General features: G+C 38.1%; 1 protein-coding gene across 1 annotated transcript in view; it reads left to right on the plus strand.

The window, feature by feature from the left end:
• The first annotated feature begins 8,080 nt into the window (after positions 1 to 8,080).
• LOC103514476 (neuronal acetylcholine receptor subunit alpha-5) overlaps positions 8,081 to 18,417 on the plus strand; it is a 24,743-nt gene continuing 14,406 nt past the window's right edge. The window contains exons 1-7 of the mRNA XM_026827435.1: positions 8,081 to 8,084; positions 9,168 to 9,326; positions 10,689 to 10,709; positions 11,575 to 11,692; positions 12,176 to 12,425; positions 14,758 to 14,914; positions 15,363 to 15,517. Coding sequence (XP_026683236.1) covers positions 8,081 to 8,084; positions 9,168 to 9,326; positions 10,689 to 10,709; positions 11,575 to 11,692; positions 12,176 to 12,425; positions 14,758 to 14,914; positions 15,363 to 15,517 — 864 coding nt within the window. The remainder of the gene's footprint in view (positions 8,085 to 9,167; positions 9,327 to 10,688; positions 10,710 to 11,574; positions 11,693 to 12,175; positions 12,426 to 14,757; positions 14,915 to 15,362; positions 15,518 to 18,417) is intronic.

The following is an 18,417-nucleotide window of genomic DNA, read 5'->3' on the forward strand; positions in this document are numbered from 1 at the left end:
AGTTAAGCAACGTTGTGCGTGTGTGGTATCCACATGGGTAAATTGGTCTTTTTCAAGAAAAGTCGCGGGATGTTCACACCAGATTTTATTTAGGTATTTATTTATTTTTATTACCTATTGTTATTATTAGTTTTTTTGTTTTGTTTTGATTTTGTTTTTTTTTTTTTTTTTTTTTTTTTTTTTTTTGGGGACTACAAGTCCCTGGCAACCTCCCAGCAAACAGATGAGGAACTCAAGGTTCCACTCCAAGGCACCGACTCCGGCCTTCATCTCAAACTCCTCCAGATGCCCGAGTCGGATGTCCGCATCTACTGTGACGTCTCTACACGCACGGCGAGACCCTTCATCACACGGCCCTTCCGACGGACAGCCTTCAACTCGATCCACCAACTGTCCCACCCAAGCGTCAACACCACGGTGAAGCTCGTCAAGGAGAGATACGTCTGGCCTTCCATTTCCAAGGACTACCGCACATGGACACGAAGCTGCATGGATTTTAAAGTCGTCTTAGTTGGGGAAAGCTCCCGGAAAACCGTCTTAGTTGGGTATATTTGGAATCAGGAGACCATTTCGCGTCTTTTGGCACCAGTTCCAGCCATGTACCTTATGAGGTAAATTTTGGCCCCGTTTGGGACATTTCAAAGCCGTCTTATTTGGGGAAAGCCCCCAGTAAACCGTCTTAGTGTGGTATATTTGGAATCAGGAGACCTTTCCGCGTCTGTTGACATCAATTCCAGCCATGTACCTTATGAGGTAAATTTGTGCCCCGTTTTGCGATTTTTACCCTCTTCCCCAGGGATAAAGCCCCCGGTTTGGCCACTAAGACTCATATTTTTGAAATGTACTCGCCAACCCCCATCAGATCCATAGGAAGAAAATTTTGTACCTTATGAGGTAGAAAAAATGTACCTCAGCTCCGGCTCTATACAGCCATGTAGGTAGGTACCTATATCCAAGTACTTAAAGAATAGATATAGTAGACATGAATACAAGGTAAAATACATTGAAGATGCACCAAGTCCAAAGCATGGGAACTATATTTACTAGGAAATCCGTGACCAAAGAGTCTGGCCATGGTATTTATGATTTAATTCTATTTAGGAACTCACACATACCTTAACAAAGTCTTGGTATTGATGGTACTAGGGTTCTAAAGAGAGGGGTTCTGGAGTATCAGCTGTGTCTAATGGGGCCTCTCTTCTATTCATCGACGAGGTGGGTAATTGAAAATATTTATATTATTAAATTATAGCTCTTGTATACCTTTCTGTTATTATATTACCCATTGCCTATTTGATGCATTGTATTCGGAAACACTCCGCCCCGAATTCCATACAGGGTGATAGAGAAGGAAGTGAGTTTATCTTCGTAAGATTTTTGAATCGTTTGATTTAGGAGTTACCCTGTAACTCAGTGTTATTGACTAACAACCTACCATTGTGTCTTGGTGTATTTGAAGTTTATTTTGGTTTAGGACTCTTGGTAATTTCCAGTCTATGGACATCAGAATTTTTGGGCATATATTTAGGTAGGCAGGTATGTACCTACTTTGTAAGGTACCTAGGTTTTCATTGAGACCATTTTCGTAACCACTTAACCTGTGTACCTATGTGCATAAACATAAGATGGGATATTTATTAGTCAAAATATACCACGATGTTTTAGCACTTCTGATCTCTTGGTTGGTTCTCAACACCTATGTACCTACTTTGTAAGGTACCTAGGTTTTCATTGAGACTATTTTCGTAACAACTTAAGCTGTGTACCTATGTGCATAACCATAAGATGGGATATTTATTAGTCAAAATATACCACGATGTTTTAGCACTTCTGATCTCTTGGTTGGTTCTCAACAGAACCTAACTACTCCTAAAACTAAGGCATACCCTTCCACTTAACCCACGATACATTGGTACCTACGTAAAATTAAATTCTTAATTTGTAAACTGAAGATAGCCAACATGAGGCTGTGGATTTCACCTTTAAATCAATCCAGACTCAATCCTGTATTAAACTGGCTTGTTATGCCCCGACCTTAAAGTTTCTGTTCTGAAATATTCCGAGTAGGTACCATTGATATTAAATGTCTCGAGAATGATCTATTGGAAGTTCTACATGGACTGAATTATTGAATGAACCCAAGCTGGTAATTACCTGGGCATAAATCTTTCCAGTTGGTATCCAACTATCAATGAAGATCAGAAGTGATAATACTACCACACCAGGGAGATAACTACCTTCACGCATTGTGCTGGTAGAGATTGTAGCATTATAAAAAGGTACCTACCTAATATCAAACCTATTTATGGGATCACATAAAAACTCCATCAGGGCTGAATCTACTAAGATCCTATCGGGACCACTAGACTGACTAGAGGCCCCAATACGTCTTTAGTCACGTGCCTGTCGAATACATTGTACACAGTCTGAGGTTCGATTCTAACCTAGGACATTATTTACGTAACTCGGAAATTCATTAAATATTCCTTACATTTCCAAATTTAATGTGTTCTAGTTCTCTTTCTAAAAAGCCCTTCACGCATTGTGCTGGTAGAGATTGTAGCATTATAAAAAGGTACCTAATATCAAACCTATTTATAGGATCACATAAAAACCCCATCAGGGCTGAATCTACTAAGATCCTATCGGGACCACTAGACTGACTAGAGGCACCTGATATTTCACAACCTATACGTCTTTAGTCACGTGCCTGTCGAATACATTGTACACAGTCTGAGGTTCGATTCTACCCTAGGACATTATTTACGTAACTCGGAAATTCATTAAATATTCCTTACATTTCCAAATTTAATGTGTTCTAGTTCTCTTTCTAAAAAGGAAGGCAATGAAGCAAGGCATCTACCTATTTATTGTAAACAATTTGGAACCTACAAAATTTCCTATAGAATTTGGATCGCAACCTATTTTGTATAGAAACAATTTGAGTGAGGAAGAAACGGAGAATAGGGAGTGCAACAGCTGATGATATTATTGTGCTGGGGAAGTCACCTTATGACGAACTGACTGCAAAAGTAGAAATATATTTTTCTTCTTTTGAAGAGCGGAACATTCTTTGACGGAATCGTTTAAATTTCCTATAGAATTTGGATCGCAACCTATTTTGTATAGAAACAATTTGATTGAGGAAGAAACGGAGAATAGGGAGTGCAACAGCTGATGATATTATTGTGCTGTGGAAGTCACCTTATGACGAACTGACTGCAAAAGTAGAAATATATTTTTCTTCTTTTGAAGAGCGGAACATTCTTTGACGGAATCGTTTGAATTTCCTATAGAATTTGGATCGCAACATATTTTGTATAGAAACAATTTGAGTGCGGAAGAAATGGAGAAGAGGGAGTGCAACAGCTGATGATATTATTGTGCTGGGGAAGTCACCTTATAATATGACGAACTGACTTACTGACTGCAAAAGAAGAAATATATTTTTCTTCTTTTGAAGAGCGGAACATTCTTTGACGGAATCGTTTTCCCCCCAACAGACAAAATCAGCCAGTTTTACAGATCCCTAGGAGGAGAGAGAGGGAAAAGGATGGAAGAGAGAGAGAGAGGGAGGGAGGGGGAGAGACAGCAAGTTAAAGTAAAGTAGTTTTGAAGACATTGTAGGTACCTGTCCAAAGTAGATGGGGTACCTACCTATTTCTTATGAAAAAAAAAACTTTTTTCTTTGCACGAAAAACTTTCAAGTTAACTACTCGTACCTCGGTTGAAGCTTGAACTTCTCTTAGCTCGGTCAGTTTTCAATATTATTCCAGTAGGTATTGTTTTATTATTTTATAATAGGTACGAGTAGGTATGCGGTAGATGGAGTTTTGTAGAATAAGTTGAAGAGGTAATAATTATGTTTGCTATTTATTGTTTATCAATTTTTCCATTCAAGTTTCAACCATGTTGCACCTCGTGCATGCGTTTTATTACCTATTATTTTAGGATGGAGAGAGAGAGAGAGGAGGATGGAGAGAGAGAGAGAGAGAGAGGGAGGGAGGGGGAGAGACAGCAAGTTAAAGTAAAGTAGTTTTGAAGAAATTGTAGGTACCTGTCCAAAGTAGATGGGGTACCTACCTATTTCTTATGAAAAAAAAAAACTTTTTTTCTTTGCACGAAAAACTTTCAAGAGAAGTTATAGGTTGGTATGTTCCATAGATATCTAGGTACCATGAGGTAGCTTTCCCTACTCTGTTTCACCATTCCAGGTGAACTAACTTATGTAACTTTCAAGAGAAGTATAGGTTGGTATGTTCCATAGATATCTAGGTACCATGAGGTAGCTTTCCCTACTCTGTTTCACCATTCCAGGTGAACTAACTTATGTAACGCGATACTAAGGTGTTTCTCTGTTTCTTGTTAAGCCAGGTAGGTACCTACCTACCTACAGGGAACAGGGGGACTTGGGGTGTTTGCTATGAAACTGAGCATAGGTCTTTGCGTGTACTCGTGCAAAACAATGCAAAGTTTAATAATGTCTGAAGTACCTATAGTGGCATACAGAGGGTAGTAGCATACAGAATACCGAGTTACCGAGGGCACCTACATACCTACAGTAATACTAAAGCTGTGTCCACACATAGTCGATGCCGCGCCGTCGATCGATCTATGTTGAAGAGATGGTACCTACAGGGAACAGGGACTTGGGGTGTTTGCTATGAAACTGAGCATAGGTCTTTGCGTGTACTCGTGCAAAACAATGCAAAGCTTAGGTACCTACAGGGAACAGGGACTTGGGGTGTTTGCTATGAAACTGAGCATAGGTCTTTGCGTGTACTCGTGCAAAACAATGCAAAGTATAATAATGTCTGAAGTACCTATAGTGGCATACAGAGGGTAGTAGCATACAGAATATCGAGGGCACCTACATACCTACAGTAATACTAAAGCTGTGTCCACACATAGTCGATGCCGCGCCGTCGATCGATCTATGTTGAAGAGATGAACCTATGTTGTCGAGCTGGCGAGGCTGTGTACAGTTTCTGCCGACGTCGATCGATCTATGTTGAAGAGATGAACCTATGTTGTCGAGCTGGCGAGGCAGTGTACAGTTTCTGCCGACGTCGATCGATCGACGGCGTCGAGTCGTCGACTATGGTCGGACCTGTGAACACAGCCTATGGATCTCAAAATGTGTTTTCATTTTGACACTAAAAACATTACTTTCCTTCCTAAAAAAGGCGAGTTTGGGTGCTTATTATTATTTTTTTTTATTATTAGTATTTTTTTTTTTTTTTTTTTTCAAGATGTCTTTACTTCTTTCACATTTATGCGATTGGTTGTGTCCTCCTTGGTGAATTTTTCTCCTGGTATGTTAACAATAGGTATTCCAAAAGCCAATTGAAGAAGGTAGGTTACTAGGTACATAAAGGCAAAGCTATAACTATTTATGTACCTACCTCTGTTGCGGTGCACGGTGGTTAAAATTCAATGGCTATCACACTATCAACCTTTTGATGAATTGGAGTAAGCGTTCACGTGTGCTTTACCATGTTCTCCTGTCGAAAGGGTACCACACAATACTTAATGAAACTTGAATTAGTCAGGTTGTTAGTCAGCAAACAGCTTTCTAACTCACCACACTATGGCTCTCATAAAGGCTACGGTTTTTATACTAGTTGTGTTCAACTTTTTGACCGTTTGTTTTATCGGTGCTAGTGCAACTCCACTGTGTAGGTATTTGTAGCTTGTAACAACAGCTTTCTAACTCACCACACTATGGCTCTCATAAAGGCTACAGTTTTTATACTAGTTGTGTTCAACTTTTTGACCGTTTGTTTTATCGGTGCTAGTGCAACTCCACTGTGTAGGTATTTGTAGCTTGTAATATTTTACTTTCTATTACTGTCATTCTTTAGATCCCAGGTGTATAGTCTAAAATTGGCTTAGGGGGGAAAAAGTACCAACGTTCGACGTGCAGTAGGTAGACGTGCACACTCCATTTGTCAAGGGTCTAGATTTAGTGACAGAAGTTGACTCATCCGCCGTTGCGTTGGTTTAGTCTTGGACGTTTTCCATGGATTGCCAACAATGTACTACTATTATAACTACTCGTACCTCGGTTGAAGCTTGAACTTCTCTTAGCTCGGTCAGTTTCCAATATTATTCCAGTAGGTATTGTTTTATTATTTTATAATAGGTACGAGTAGGTATGCGGTAGATGGAGTTTTGTAAAATAAGTTGAAGAGGTAATATGTTTGCTATTTATTGTTTATCAATTTTTCCATTCAAGTTTCAACCATGTTGCACCTCGTGCATGCGTTTTATTACCTATTATTTTCATTATTATATTTATTTATTTATTTACTCGATGCACGCTGTTATGTAGGTATTAGTTACTTCGCTTCGTAATCTTCGTATACATTGAAGTTACTATTCTTACCTACAATATTAGGTAAGATGTGTCAGCTCCCATGGCGTAGTGTTCACTGCGCTCGCCTTGCACGCGGGAGGCCCGGGTTCGATTCCCGGGCCTCCCGCGGTCATGAAATTTGTATCATGCAAATGATTGATTCCGTGACTGGCTGTTGCGGGGCCCACTCAGCCTCGTGAGGAAAATGAGTAGCTATGACATATAAAGGCGCATAGCGACCGGTACCAGCATGGTAGGTAAACATTGGATTTTAGGATGGGAAAATCCTACAATGCTGCAGTGAGCACCAAAGTTGTGACATAATAACACAAAGAAACTGCATTTACATTTTTTACATACATTACATTTTTACATATTAGGTAAGACGTAATAATGAAAGTAAAATAATACATAGGTACCTAGATCAGACAGCTCGTTCTTATCAAAATAAATATTATCAATTAATATGTACTATTAATACGTATATTACCTTATCAAATGCTTTTGACCTGTAAGCCACCAACGAAATCCCAATTACCTATCTTTTTGTTATCACAAGTATATAGGTAGGTACATACCTACCAAGGTACTTTTTTTTATCTTTTAATTTAATAGGGGAGAGCAGGGTAATGGTGCGCAGCGGGTAATGGTGCGCACCATTATACTAGAAAACTGATAAGAGCTAGAGATACTCCGAAATCTTTTATTTTAATATGTATTGTAATACCTGCCTAATTAATGAGAGCCTTAAATTTGAATATAGGCAATGTGCAATGTTAGATGTCTATAGGACATCTAGGTAGTACTAAACTAAATAGATACTTGGTCTGTATGAAATAGGTAGGTATCTAATTAAATCTAGTAGTACAAAAAAAGTTGCCTACTTGGATACTTTTATGTCAAAAATAAAGAGTATTATCATTATTAATGATTCATTAATAAGAGACCCAATATTACAGGAAATGAAGCCGTAAAAATGATAAAATCTTCGAAATTTTGAGACTGCTGGGATTCAAACCCGGACCTCCTGAGTGCAATCCAAGCGCTATGGCCCCTAACAGGTCATAGAGGTTGCTGTGATGTAGTAAGTAAATCAAATTACCTCCCTTTCAGTAATAAAATTAAAATCATTTAAATTTTAAATACCATTTTTACCTATTGTACCTAATTTTGTGCTATCGCGCCGCTGATGTGTCTTATAAAGGGCGCGTGTAACCACAAAGTTCCAGAATAGTTTATGATTACTGCAGATAACGTGGTAACAATAGAGATTAGGTACAAACCTACCTTGCCTATTTACATATAAATATAGCTACTTATTAAATTATATTAATTATCTCTACACGTGCTCTAGTATTAATTTCGCATTGAATTGTTTAATTTTAATCTCGGCGTGGGGTGTCTACGAACTTTGTTCACAGAATTTCTGGAACTTATGGCAAGCACCAAATTATATAAACAACAGGAAACATCACACATACAGAACACACATTCACACAAACAAGAAAGAGGAGATGGAGGGAAATTTTCATACGAACGAGGAGCCGCATTGGCTTTAGATCGAACTGGCTGAAATTCAACAGAGAGGTTTCTTTTAGGATATACATATTGTAAGTCAAAAACTCGAAAGTGTCAGTGTCAGGCTGTGGGGCGAGGGTCAAAAACATTGGACAGATTTTGTACCTACTATACTTTTGTGTTATCGTAGTACAGACTTTATTCATGGGTATGATTGTAATTTTAATAAACTCCTCTAGTAAATCTTTTCTTTTTATTTAAATAAATAGGAGTGATCCAATCCACACAGCCCTACACTTTACACCACTGCTTAGGAAGATATTATAGCTCTTATATTCACTTATTTATTTCTTACACTTCTTTTTCCTATTCTTATTCGCCAGTTAGGTATTGTACTTTTTCTTATCTCCTCATAGTTTTCCATAGTCAAGGCGAGGCCGTTTTATAGGCCTAAAAAAGTAGGCTTACCTATATTTTATCAAACAAAAGTTAGGGACGTTAAGGGACTATAGAATCGCGTCTAACATTCAAGAAAATCTGGACTATCAAGTGGATAATTGGATATGTGTACGTAACTTAATCCTAATTATTCCTTATTCCAATTTAAAGATTCGAAGGTACAAGGTACCTACGTGGTGATAATTTTAGATTCAGACCTTTTGATAGAGTGTTAATATACGATTTAGGAGTACGTATGTACCTAGGCTGACAGTGTCCCTTTACAGAGCCTTCCGGTGGGCTTTATTTCAAATAGGTATGCCTCAAAATATTCTACCATTTTCGGGCTCTTGCACTGACTTGGTGGTTGATCTACGTAAACAATTCACAGGAATTTCCTCGGGACTTAGGGACGTTAAGGGACTATAGAATCGCGTCTAACATTCAAGAAAATCTGGACTATCAAGTGGTCTGGTGAGCTACCTGACTGCTGATATTGGTGTGGTAAGTAGAGAACTTATATAATTATATTATTTGAATGTTGACCCTAAATTAGCTGTGTGAAAAAAAGCGAATTTTCAGGTAGGATTAGGATTTTCGCTGGGATCTCAACCAACTCGTCAATTGGAGGAGAAACTGCGAAGGTCTCATCGTCCCGAAATCGAAGAGAGAAGGAAGACAGGATAGGAGAAAGCCAGCCGTTCCGAGAACGAACATTGCCCTTCAAAATAAAATCCGCCCCGGGTGGGAATCGAACCCGCAGCCTAGTGCTTACAAGGCTGACGCTTTACCAACCAAGCTAACTAGGCTGGCTAGTTAATTATTAATTGTTCATTATTTTCCTCTGTTGCAGTAATGTTCTACACCAACACTCTATGCTTGCTGAGTGTGTCCATGATTTGCTCCATCGTAGTTCACAGTGTTCAAAGCAAGAACCGTATGCCCTGTATTATCCAGAGTATCCTCAATAGCAAGCTGGTGAGCTACCTGACTGCTGATATTGGTGTGGTAAGTAGAGAACTTATATATTATATTATTTGAATGTTGATCCTAAATTAGCTGTGTGAAAAAAAGCGAATTTTCAGGTAGGATTAGGATTTTCGCTGGGATCTCAACCAACTCGTCAATTGGAGGAGAACTTTTGTCTTCTTTCTACCTCCATGCATGAGTGTAGACTGTAGCTGTAGATGATACTTTTTTTTAAAAAGCTTGGGTATACGAACGAGGCATTCAGGATTCACAGAGGTAGAGAGGGGAATAAGGAAAGAAGGATGGGATAGGGGTACTAACAGGAGGGGGATACATCTGCAAAAGGTCACAAGGGGGTGACGTGGGGGCATTTTTATTTTCCTGGCACGTCCCAATCAGTGATGATGTGCAAAGGAAAACACTTTGAACATCAATTTCCATATAGAATCATAATATTATTTATTCTCCTGAACATAACACGCCAGAATAACATAGGATGACTCGAGAATTAGCTAGGTATACTTTACAGTTGTAATGGTGGTATTAAGTGCTTTATGGAAATCGGTTTCGCAGAGCTTAAGCTTTAGGTGAACTGGTAACTACTATGGACGACTCCCGATTGAATCATACTCGGTACTTAGTAGTTTCTTTGTTCGCGGTTAGGTACCTATATTAATTCTGAATTTTCTCTACTACTTATAAAATGGGTCTTGAGAGCTTTTTTTCTGCTGAAATAAACCAAAGAAAAGGTTCAAATAACGCGAGATAACTACTATGGACGACTCCCGACTCCCGATTGAATCATACTCGGTACTTAGTAGTTTCTTTGTTCGCGGTTAGGTACCTATATTGATTTTGAATTTTCTCTACTACTTATAAAATGGGTCTTGAGAGCTTTTTTTCTGCTGAAATAAACCAAAGAAAAGGTTCAAATAACGCGAGATGCGAGGAGAAACTCGTGTAATCGTGTGTCGTAAGCGCCTACTGGGTAACTTTCAAGGAATTACTTTAATCACCTAGATAAACTCTTAACGAGTATTTGGAAGACAACCAATGGGCGACTACTATGGACGACTCCCGATTGAATCATACTCGGTACTTAGTAATTTCTTTGTTCGCGGTTAGGTACCTATATTGATTTTGAATTTTCTCTACTACTTATAAAATGGGTCTTGAGAGCTTTTTTCTGCTGAAATAAACCAAAGAAAAGGTTCAAATAACGCGAGACGCGAGGAGAAACTCGTGTATCGTAAGCGCCTACTGGGTAACTTTCAAGGAATTACTTTAATCACCTAGATAAACTCTTAACGAGTATTTGGAAGACAACCAATGGGCAGAATGCCAAAACATGTCCTACCACCTAATCCTTGTTTTTCTTTCCCTATAAATCCTTCAAATCAGTAAGGCCTGACGACGAATTTATTCAAGCCTCCTTCTTACTATAAACACTCTGTATACATATGACTTGCCACTTCACTTCTTATGAAGAATCGAAAATTTATATCGGTTCACTGCATCGAGCAGCAATATGCTGAAATATCATCAAAAGCAGAAACCGGGGAACCAAGTAAATATTCATACGTGTGACTTGATTTCATACGGAGAGCCTTTTATTCAAACTCTGGATGGTTGGTTTACCCAGCTACTAAGTACCTACTCGGGCAGTAAAAATTTTGTACATGAAATCAGTGAATTTTGTTAGTAAAGTGCATCCTCAATCTTGGATGGTTGGTATCGGGGTGCAAAAATTACTCGACATAAATACTTACCCAGCTACTAAGTACTCGGGCAGTAAAAATTTTCTACATGAAATCAGTGAATGTTGTTAGTAAAGTGCATCCTCAATCACTTTACCTAGTGTACCCATGTTCATTTTATGTAATATCTATCCTTTATTCTTTCCGAATCCTCTTCTTCCTTCGCATCCTCCTTGCTCCTCTTTGCAAATAAAGTTCTCTATTTCAATACAAATTCCCTATATTACCTTATCAAATGCTTTTGACCTGTAAGCCACCAACGAAATCCCAATTACCTATCTTTTTGTTATCACAAGTATATAGGTAGGTACGTATATGTACAGTTAGAGATCTACCATCTACTTTGCTCTTTTGCCAGCTCAAAAGTTTTATGTTTTTCCGAAACAAAAACTCTTTATACGTATATGTACAGTTAGAGATCTACCATCTACTTTGCTCTTTTGCCAGATCAAAAGTTTTATGTTTTTCCGAAACAAAAACTCTTTAGAGGATGGTTTGTAACTTAATATCAAAATTATCTCATCCATTTTCTTCTTTTTCAGAAATGGTATGATCCGGTTCTCCAGTGGGATCCCAAGAAATATGGCGACATAAAGCAAATCTATTTAGCGCCACAAGAAGTGTGGCAACCGGATTTATCAACATTCAATAGGTAATCACCTAACTTTATAAATAGTACCTAACCTTTGTACCTACTTACTTACTTGGGCCAGCCACTCACTATCAGGTAGGCCTGACAGGTACACCTAATCAGGTCACCTGACACCTGATGAGCACACACACACTATCAATTAGACTTGACAGGTACGGCTGAAAAGGTCCGTCTGTCAGCTCTACCTGATATCTGATGAGCACACTCACTATCAGGTAGACCTGCCTGATCAGGTGTACCTGTCAGCTCTACCTGATAGTGAGTGGCTGGCCCAAGAGTCCTTACGTGTATGTTACCTATCTCTTATCTATTTTAACCACAGTCAGGCCTTTGGTTACCTACCATTTACCTTGTTTCTCTCTCTCTCTCTCTCTCTCTCTCTCTCTCTCTCCCTCTCCCTCTCCCTGTATCTATCTTTCTCCCTCCATCTCTCTCCCTCTAATTAGCTAATTACTGATTGTACTTCGTTGTTTCTGTCCCCAGTGCAGGCGGCAATGACGTTTCTCCATTCGGAGAGACTTACCACATCGCCTCCAGTGACGGCCTCATCTCTTGGGTACCACCCTGTCAGTTTCAAGTGTACTGTCGTCTAGATCTCACCTATTGGCCGTTCGACTCTCAAGTGTGCGAGCTGATCCTGGGGTCCTGGGTGTATGACGGGAACAACATTGATTTCCATTTTGAGGATGGAAATGTAAGTATGATATTCTTTGTATTACCCGAGCCTCTGATGGTGGATTTCACCAGTGACTTAATCAGAGATTTCACTAATGGGAGAATTTTTAATGATCCAAAAGAAGTTTTTAAAAACTCCTCCTTTTTGGATCGTTAAAAATTCTGTTATGGTGATTTTTCCACGTTTGTTATTATTCCTCTCCTCTATAAAAGAATGCCGCCCCTCGCTTAGAAACCTCTGAAATCTGAACCTCTTAGCATCATTCTTCAAACAAGTTATGGTGATTTTTTTTCTTTCAAAATTGCCCTTCCTAACGACCTCTAACAAAGCCATCAGACAAAATTTAGAATTTTATGTTTCTGGAGAATGCAGATCATACCTCGGTACTTACCTAGTAGAACCAGACTATAATAAAGTCTTGCTACTAATCTAACACATAAATAAAGGAGTTTACGCCAAGAAGTTTTTAAAAACTTCTCCTTTTTGGATCATTAAACATTCTGTTATGGTGATTTTTCCACGTTTGTTATTCTTCCTCTCCTCTTTAAAAGAATGCCGCCCCTCGCCTAGAAACCTCTGAAATCTGAACCTCTTAGCATCATTCTTCAAACAAGTTATGGTGATTTTTTTTCTTTCAAAATTGCCCTTCCTAACAACCTCTAACAAAGCCATTAGACAAAATTTAGAATTTTGTGTTTCTGGACAATGTAGATCATACCTCGGTACTTACCTAGTAGAACCAGACTATAATAAAGTCTTGCTACTAATCTAACACATAAATAAAGGAGTTTACGCCACAGACAAAATTTAGAATTTTGTGTTTCTGGAGAATGCAGATCACACCTCGGTACTTACCTAGTAGAACCAGACTATAATAAAGTCTTGCTACTAATCTAACACATAAATAAAGGAGTTTACGCCACTGAACTTGAATATAGAGAATGAATACAGAACGCAAAAAATTCAGGAGAGAGGAAAAACGAGAGGAGTATTTCTTACAGTAAAGTTTAACTTCTTTGCTAAGTTTTGATTAAAAAATGAAATAAAAACAAATAAGTTCTAGGGTGGATTATACCTAATATTCTTCTTGTTCTTGCTATTATTAATGTCAGTGGAGAATGAACGGCGATGCTTCAGAGTTCAAGATCAAATAAAATAATAAAATTACCTAGATAATACTCCAAACTATAGCAGAATAGATAATGCCTACTCTGGCACTGAGAATCGATCCTTTATTACTGTCAAGCTGGGAGCTATAGCGAAATTAAGGAGCGCGGTAGCGTTCCGCCCCGCCAAGTCAATCATGTTTGTCAGCTCTTATTTAGGTAATCACTAATCATAATCACAAAGCCACATTGGCTTTATTTAGATCAAACTGGCTGAAATTCAACAGAGAGGTTTCTTTTAGGATATACAACATATTGTAAGTCAAAAACTCAAAAGTGTCAGTGTCAGGCTGAGGGGCGAGGGTCAAAAACATTGGACAGATTTTGTACCTACTATACCTTTGCGTTATCGTAGTACAGACTTTATTAATGGGTATGATTGTAATTTTAATAAACTCCTCTAGTAAATCTTTTCTTTTTATTTAAACAAATAGGAGTTATCCAATCCACACAGCCCTACACTTTACACCACTGCTTAGGAAGATATTACAGCTCTTATATTCACTTATTTATTTCTTACACTTCTTTTTCCTATTCTTATTCGCCAGTTAGGTATTGTACTTTTTCTTATCCCCTCAGTTAATATCAGTGGAGAATTAACGGGGATGCTTCAGAGTTCAAGATCAAATAAAATAACAAAATTACCTAGATAGTACTCCGAACTTTAGCAAAATAGATAATGCCTACTCTGGCACTGAGAATCGATCCTTTAATACTGCCAAGCTGGGAGCTATAGCGAAATTATGGAGCGCGGTAGCGTTCCGCCCCGCCAAGTCAATCATGTTTGTCAGCTCTTATTTAGGTAATCACTAATCATAATCACAGAGCCGCATCACTAATTATTGTTTGTTTTTTTCTTTTCCCCCTCATTATCATTTGTATGACTTTGTAATTTGTCATATTCCTAACTTACATATATTACAATAAAAACATTTTATTTATCTATTTATTTAGTTCGATTTAAACATTTTATTTCTTTCAATCAAATCATACATATGTCATATTTATTATGGCCAAAGTAAACAAATGAAATTCTGTTTCAGTGATCGTCATCCTCACATTGGCCAGCTTCTATCTGGACTTTGTAATTTGTCATATTCTTAACTTATATTACAATAAAAACATTTTATTTATTTAGTTCGATTTAAACATTCTATTTCTTTCAATCGAATCCTACATATGTCATATTTATTATGGCCAAAGTAAACAAATGAAATTCTGTTTCAGTGATCGTCATCCTCACATTGGCCAGCTTCTATCTGTCCCCCTCTTCGAGCGAGAAGTTCCTCCTCTGTGGTACCAACATGATTATGACTTCTGCCCTTCTCATCTTCTTCTCACATAAGCTCCCCCTCATGGTCACCACCACACCCATCATAGGTAAGAAATGCCATCTACGTTTATTATGTGAGATTTACCACACCCATTATTAATAAATAATAATAATAATAAAATAATAATAAAAAAAAAAAAAAAAATGGGAAAAAAGAAGAAGAAGAAGAAGAAAAAAAATAGATGGAACTTGGGTTGGACTCTTCGAAAGAAAGTGACACAGTTAAATAGCAAATACCATTACGTCCATTAAATAAGAACTGACAGAGGGAACTGTAACTGCGAAGGTCTCATCGTCCCGAAATCGAAGAGAGAAGGAAGACAGGATAGGAGAAAGCCAGCCGTTCCGAGAACGAACATTGCCCTTCAAAATAAAATCCGCCCCGGGTGGGAATCGAACCCGCAGCCTAGTGCTTACAAGGCTGACGCTTTACCAACCAAGCTAACTAGGCTGGCTAGTTAATTATTAATTGTTCATTATTTTCCTCTGTTGCAGTAATGTTCTACACCAACACTCTATGCTTGCTGAGTGTGTCCATGATTTGCTCCATCGTAGTTCACAGTGTTCAAAGCAAGAACCGTATGCCCTGTATTATCCAGAGTATCCTCAATAGCAAGCTGGTGAGCTACCTGACTGCTGATATTGGTGTGGTAAGTAGAGAACTTATATATTATATTATTTGAATGTTGATCCTAAATTAGCTGTGTGAAAAAAAGCGAATTTTCAGGTAGGATTAGGATTTTCGCTGGGATCTCAACCAACTCGTCAATTGGAGGAGAACTTTTGTCTTCTTTCTACCTCCATGCATGAGTGTAGACTGTAGCTGTAGATGATACTTTTTTTTTAAAAGCTTGGGTAATGTTATAAGGTTATTTGGTTTGTATAATACCTGAGTAGATCCTGGAGACATGCTGCAGCCCTACACGCTAATTACAAAGCAGAGCTTCATGAAACCGCGAACTACTAGAGGAAAATTCCGAGAGAAACTAGCAGAAATAGCTTGGGTAATGTTATAAGGTTATTTGGTTTGTATAATACCTGAGTAGATCCTGGAGACATGCTGCAGCCCTACACGCTAATTAAATATTGTCTTTACGAGAATAAATGGTTTACCAACTTGGGATCTAGGTAATGGAGGAGAACTTTTGTCTTCTTTCTACCTCCATGCATGAGTGTAGACTGTAGCTGTAGATGATACTTTTTTTTTAAAAGCTTGGGTAATGTTATAAGGTTATTTGGTTTGTATAATACCTGAGTAGATCCTGGAGATGTGCTGCAGCCCTACACGCTAATTACAAAGCAGAGCTTCATGAAACCGCGAACTACTAGAGGAAAATTCCGAGAGAAACTAGCAGAAATCATTCCCCAAAGCGATCACAAAATAAGTCTTCCGTTATCCTACCCTAGTTAAAAGTCGGATGCAATTATTTTGATATCCGCAGTCTGTATGCAGTTTGTGGATGTTGAAATTTGTTTATACGAACCTCTAGGAGCATAATACTAATATGTACGAGAGATAATGTATAATTTTTAAAAGTGTTTGGAAAGGCGGAATCAACTATACTGCAGCTTTCACAAAAAAAGTTTGGCAAGAAAAGTGTTTGGAAAGGCGGAATCAACTATACTGCAGCTTTCACAAAAAAGTTTGGCAAGCATAGGGAAGAGCTCTTCCAGTGTTTATTTTTCCTATTGCAGAGAGTTGACCTTTTACTTTTAGTTGTTATATCCAGCTGATAGCTGTGATTGAGTTACGTCTGTAAAGGCACCCAGTTTTTCTCCAAGAGGAAGACTGACCGGTAATAGAATCAGTTAGGTTTTTAACCCAGGCTGAATGTATCCCAAAATACTCAAAATAGTAGATCACTGGTCACGTGGTCACCCATCCAAGCTCACATCATTCCAAAATACTCAAAATAGTAGATCACTGGTCACCCATCCAAGCTTACATCATTCTGAACTGTGCTTAACGGTTTCGCAGGGAACCGCTGCTATTCACAGTGACGAACTTTAAATGATTATACGTATTAACATCAGTGTTTAACATACGAGAACTTAACGGTTTCGCAGGGAACCGCTGCTATTCACAGTGACGAACTTTAAATGATTATACGTATTAACATCAGTGTTTAACATACGAGACACAGTGACGAACTTTAAATAATTATAGGTACGTATTAACATCAGTGTTTAACATACGAGAACACCCATGACTTTGGTAATTAGGAGGTCATATTTTCCCCCCAGTTTGAGATGTGGGCACACCATTAATTAAAATTTCGCTCCCAATCCATACAGTGACGAACTTTAAATGATTATACGTATTAACATCAGTGTTTAACATACGAGAACACCCATGACCCATGACTTTGGTAATTAGGAGGTCATATTTTTCCCCCCGTTTGAGATGTGGGCACACCATTAATTAAAATTTCGCTCCCAATCCACGAGGGAAAGTGTAGCCGCAGCCCCAAATACGAATATTATTAAAATAATTATTAGTAATTAATTTAATTAAAATATCAGTGGAACATGCACTAATTTAATTTTCCCAATTTTTACTTTCTATTATTACTACAGTATAGCGAGCTATACTCGTACCTAATGAAAGTATTGGAATCGGTCCTAATTTTCAAAATCGGGAAATGATTGGAAATATCCGTTTTGGGATCCCCTGATGTCAAAAAGTAAAAAAGTGATTTTTAGCCCATGGTCTGTACGTGTGTATGTACGTATGTATGTGTGTGTACCACAGGTTTAAATGGGAAAAGGTGGTATACAAAATATCTCAAGAACGGTTTGTCCTAGAGCGATGAAATATGTGTGTGTGTGTACCACAGGTTTAAATGGGAAAAGGTGGTATACAAAATATCTCAAGAACGGTTTGTCCTAGCCTAGAGCGATGAAATTTGGTATGTATCCCGGTATGGCCCAAGGACGCGACTGTAACAATTTGGTAAAAATCGGACAATCACTCATCCAGATATCACCCAAAGTCAATGTTGCTTCGGAATTTGAAAATTTTTCAAAAAAAAAAAAATCAATTTTTTGATACTTTAAATGATTCCTTATTACACGGGGAGTATTTTTAAGATAGAAAATTTTCCAATAAAAATCGGCCGCTGAGGCGGCTCAGGCTCGGGACTTCAGGCTCAGGAAATTTAAAAAACAAGCAGGGCCCGTCCCTCCGGGAATTTTTTAGCTCGTAGTTTATTCGATCATGGTTAAAGAATACCTTTGTACCTACCTAATTTGTTTAATATTCAGTTTATTATCATTCTCGATTTGATTTTTTGATTTTACTTTCATGTAATGATTTAAAATCAAGACTAGAGCCCGTTCTCCCTTTATTCCCAATATAATGTTTAAGTCACCCATCCATTTATTGGCCTTGCTCGGCGTAGCTTAACACAGGTGACGCTAAAACCGGTCTTAAATGATCGACTGAAGTGTTATCTAAAACTTCCTCGCTTTGAGTTCATAGGTCGTCGCGACAAATTTCAAGATCAGAGCTCATTATTTTGTGTGAGAAAATGTGAAAAAAAAAAAAAAA

The sequence above is a fragment of the Diaphorina citri genome, unplaced genomic scaffold (genome assembly GCF_000475195.1).
Source record: "Diaphorina citri unplaced genomic scaffold, Diaci psyllid genome assembly version 1.1 scaffold1148, whole genome shotgun sequence".
NCBI lineage: Eukaryota > Metazoa > Arthropoda > Insecta > Hemiptera > Psyllidae > Diaphorina > Diaphorina citri.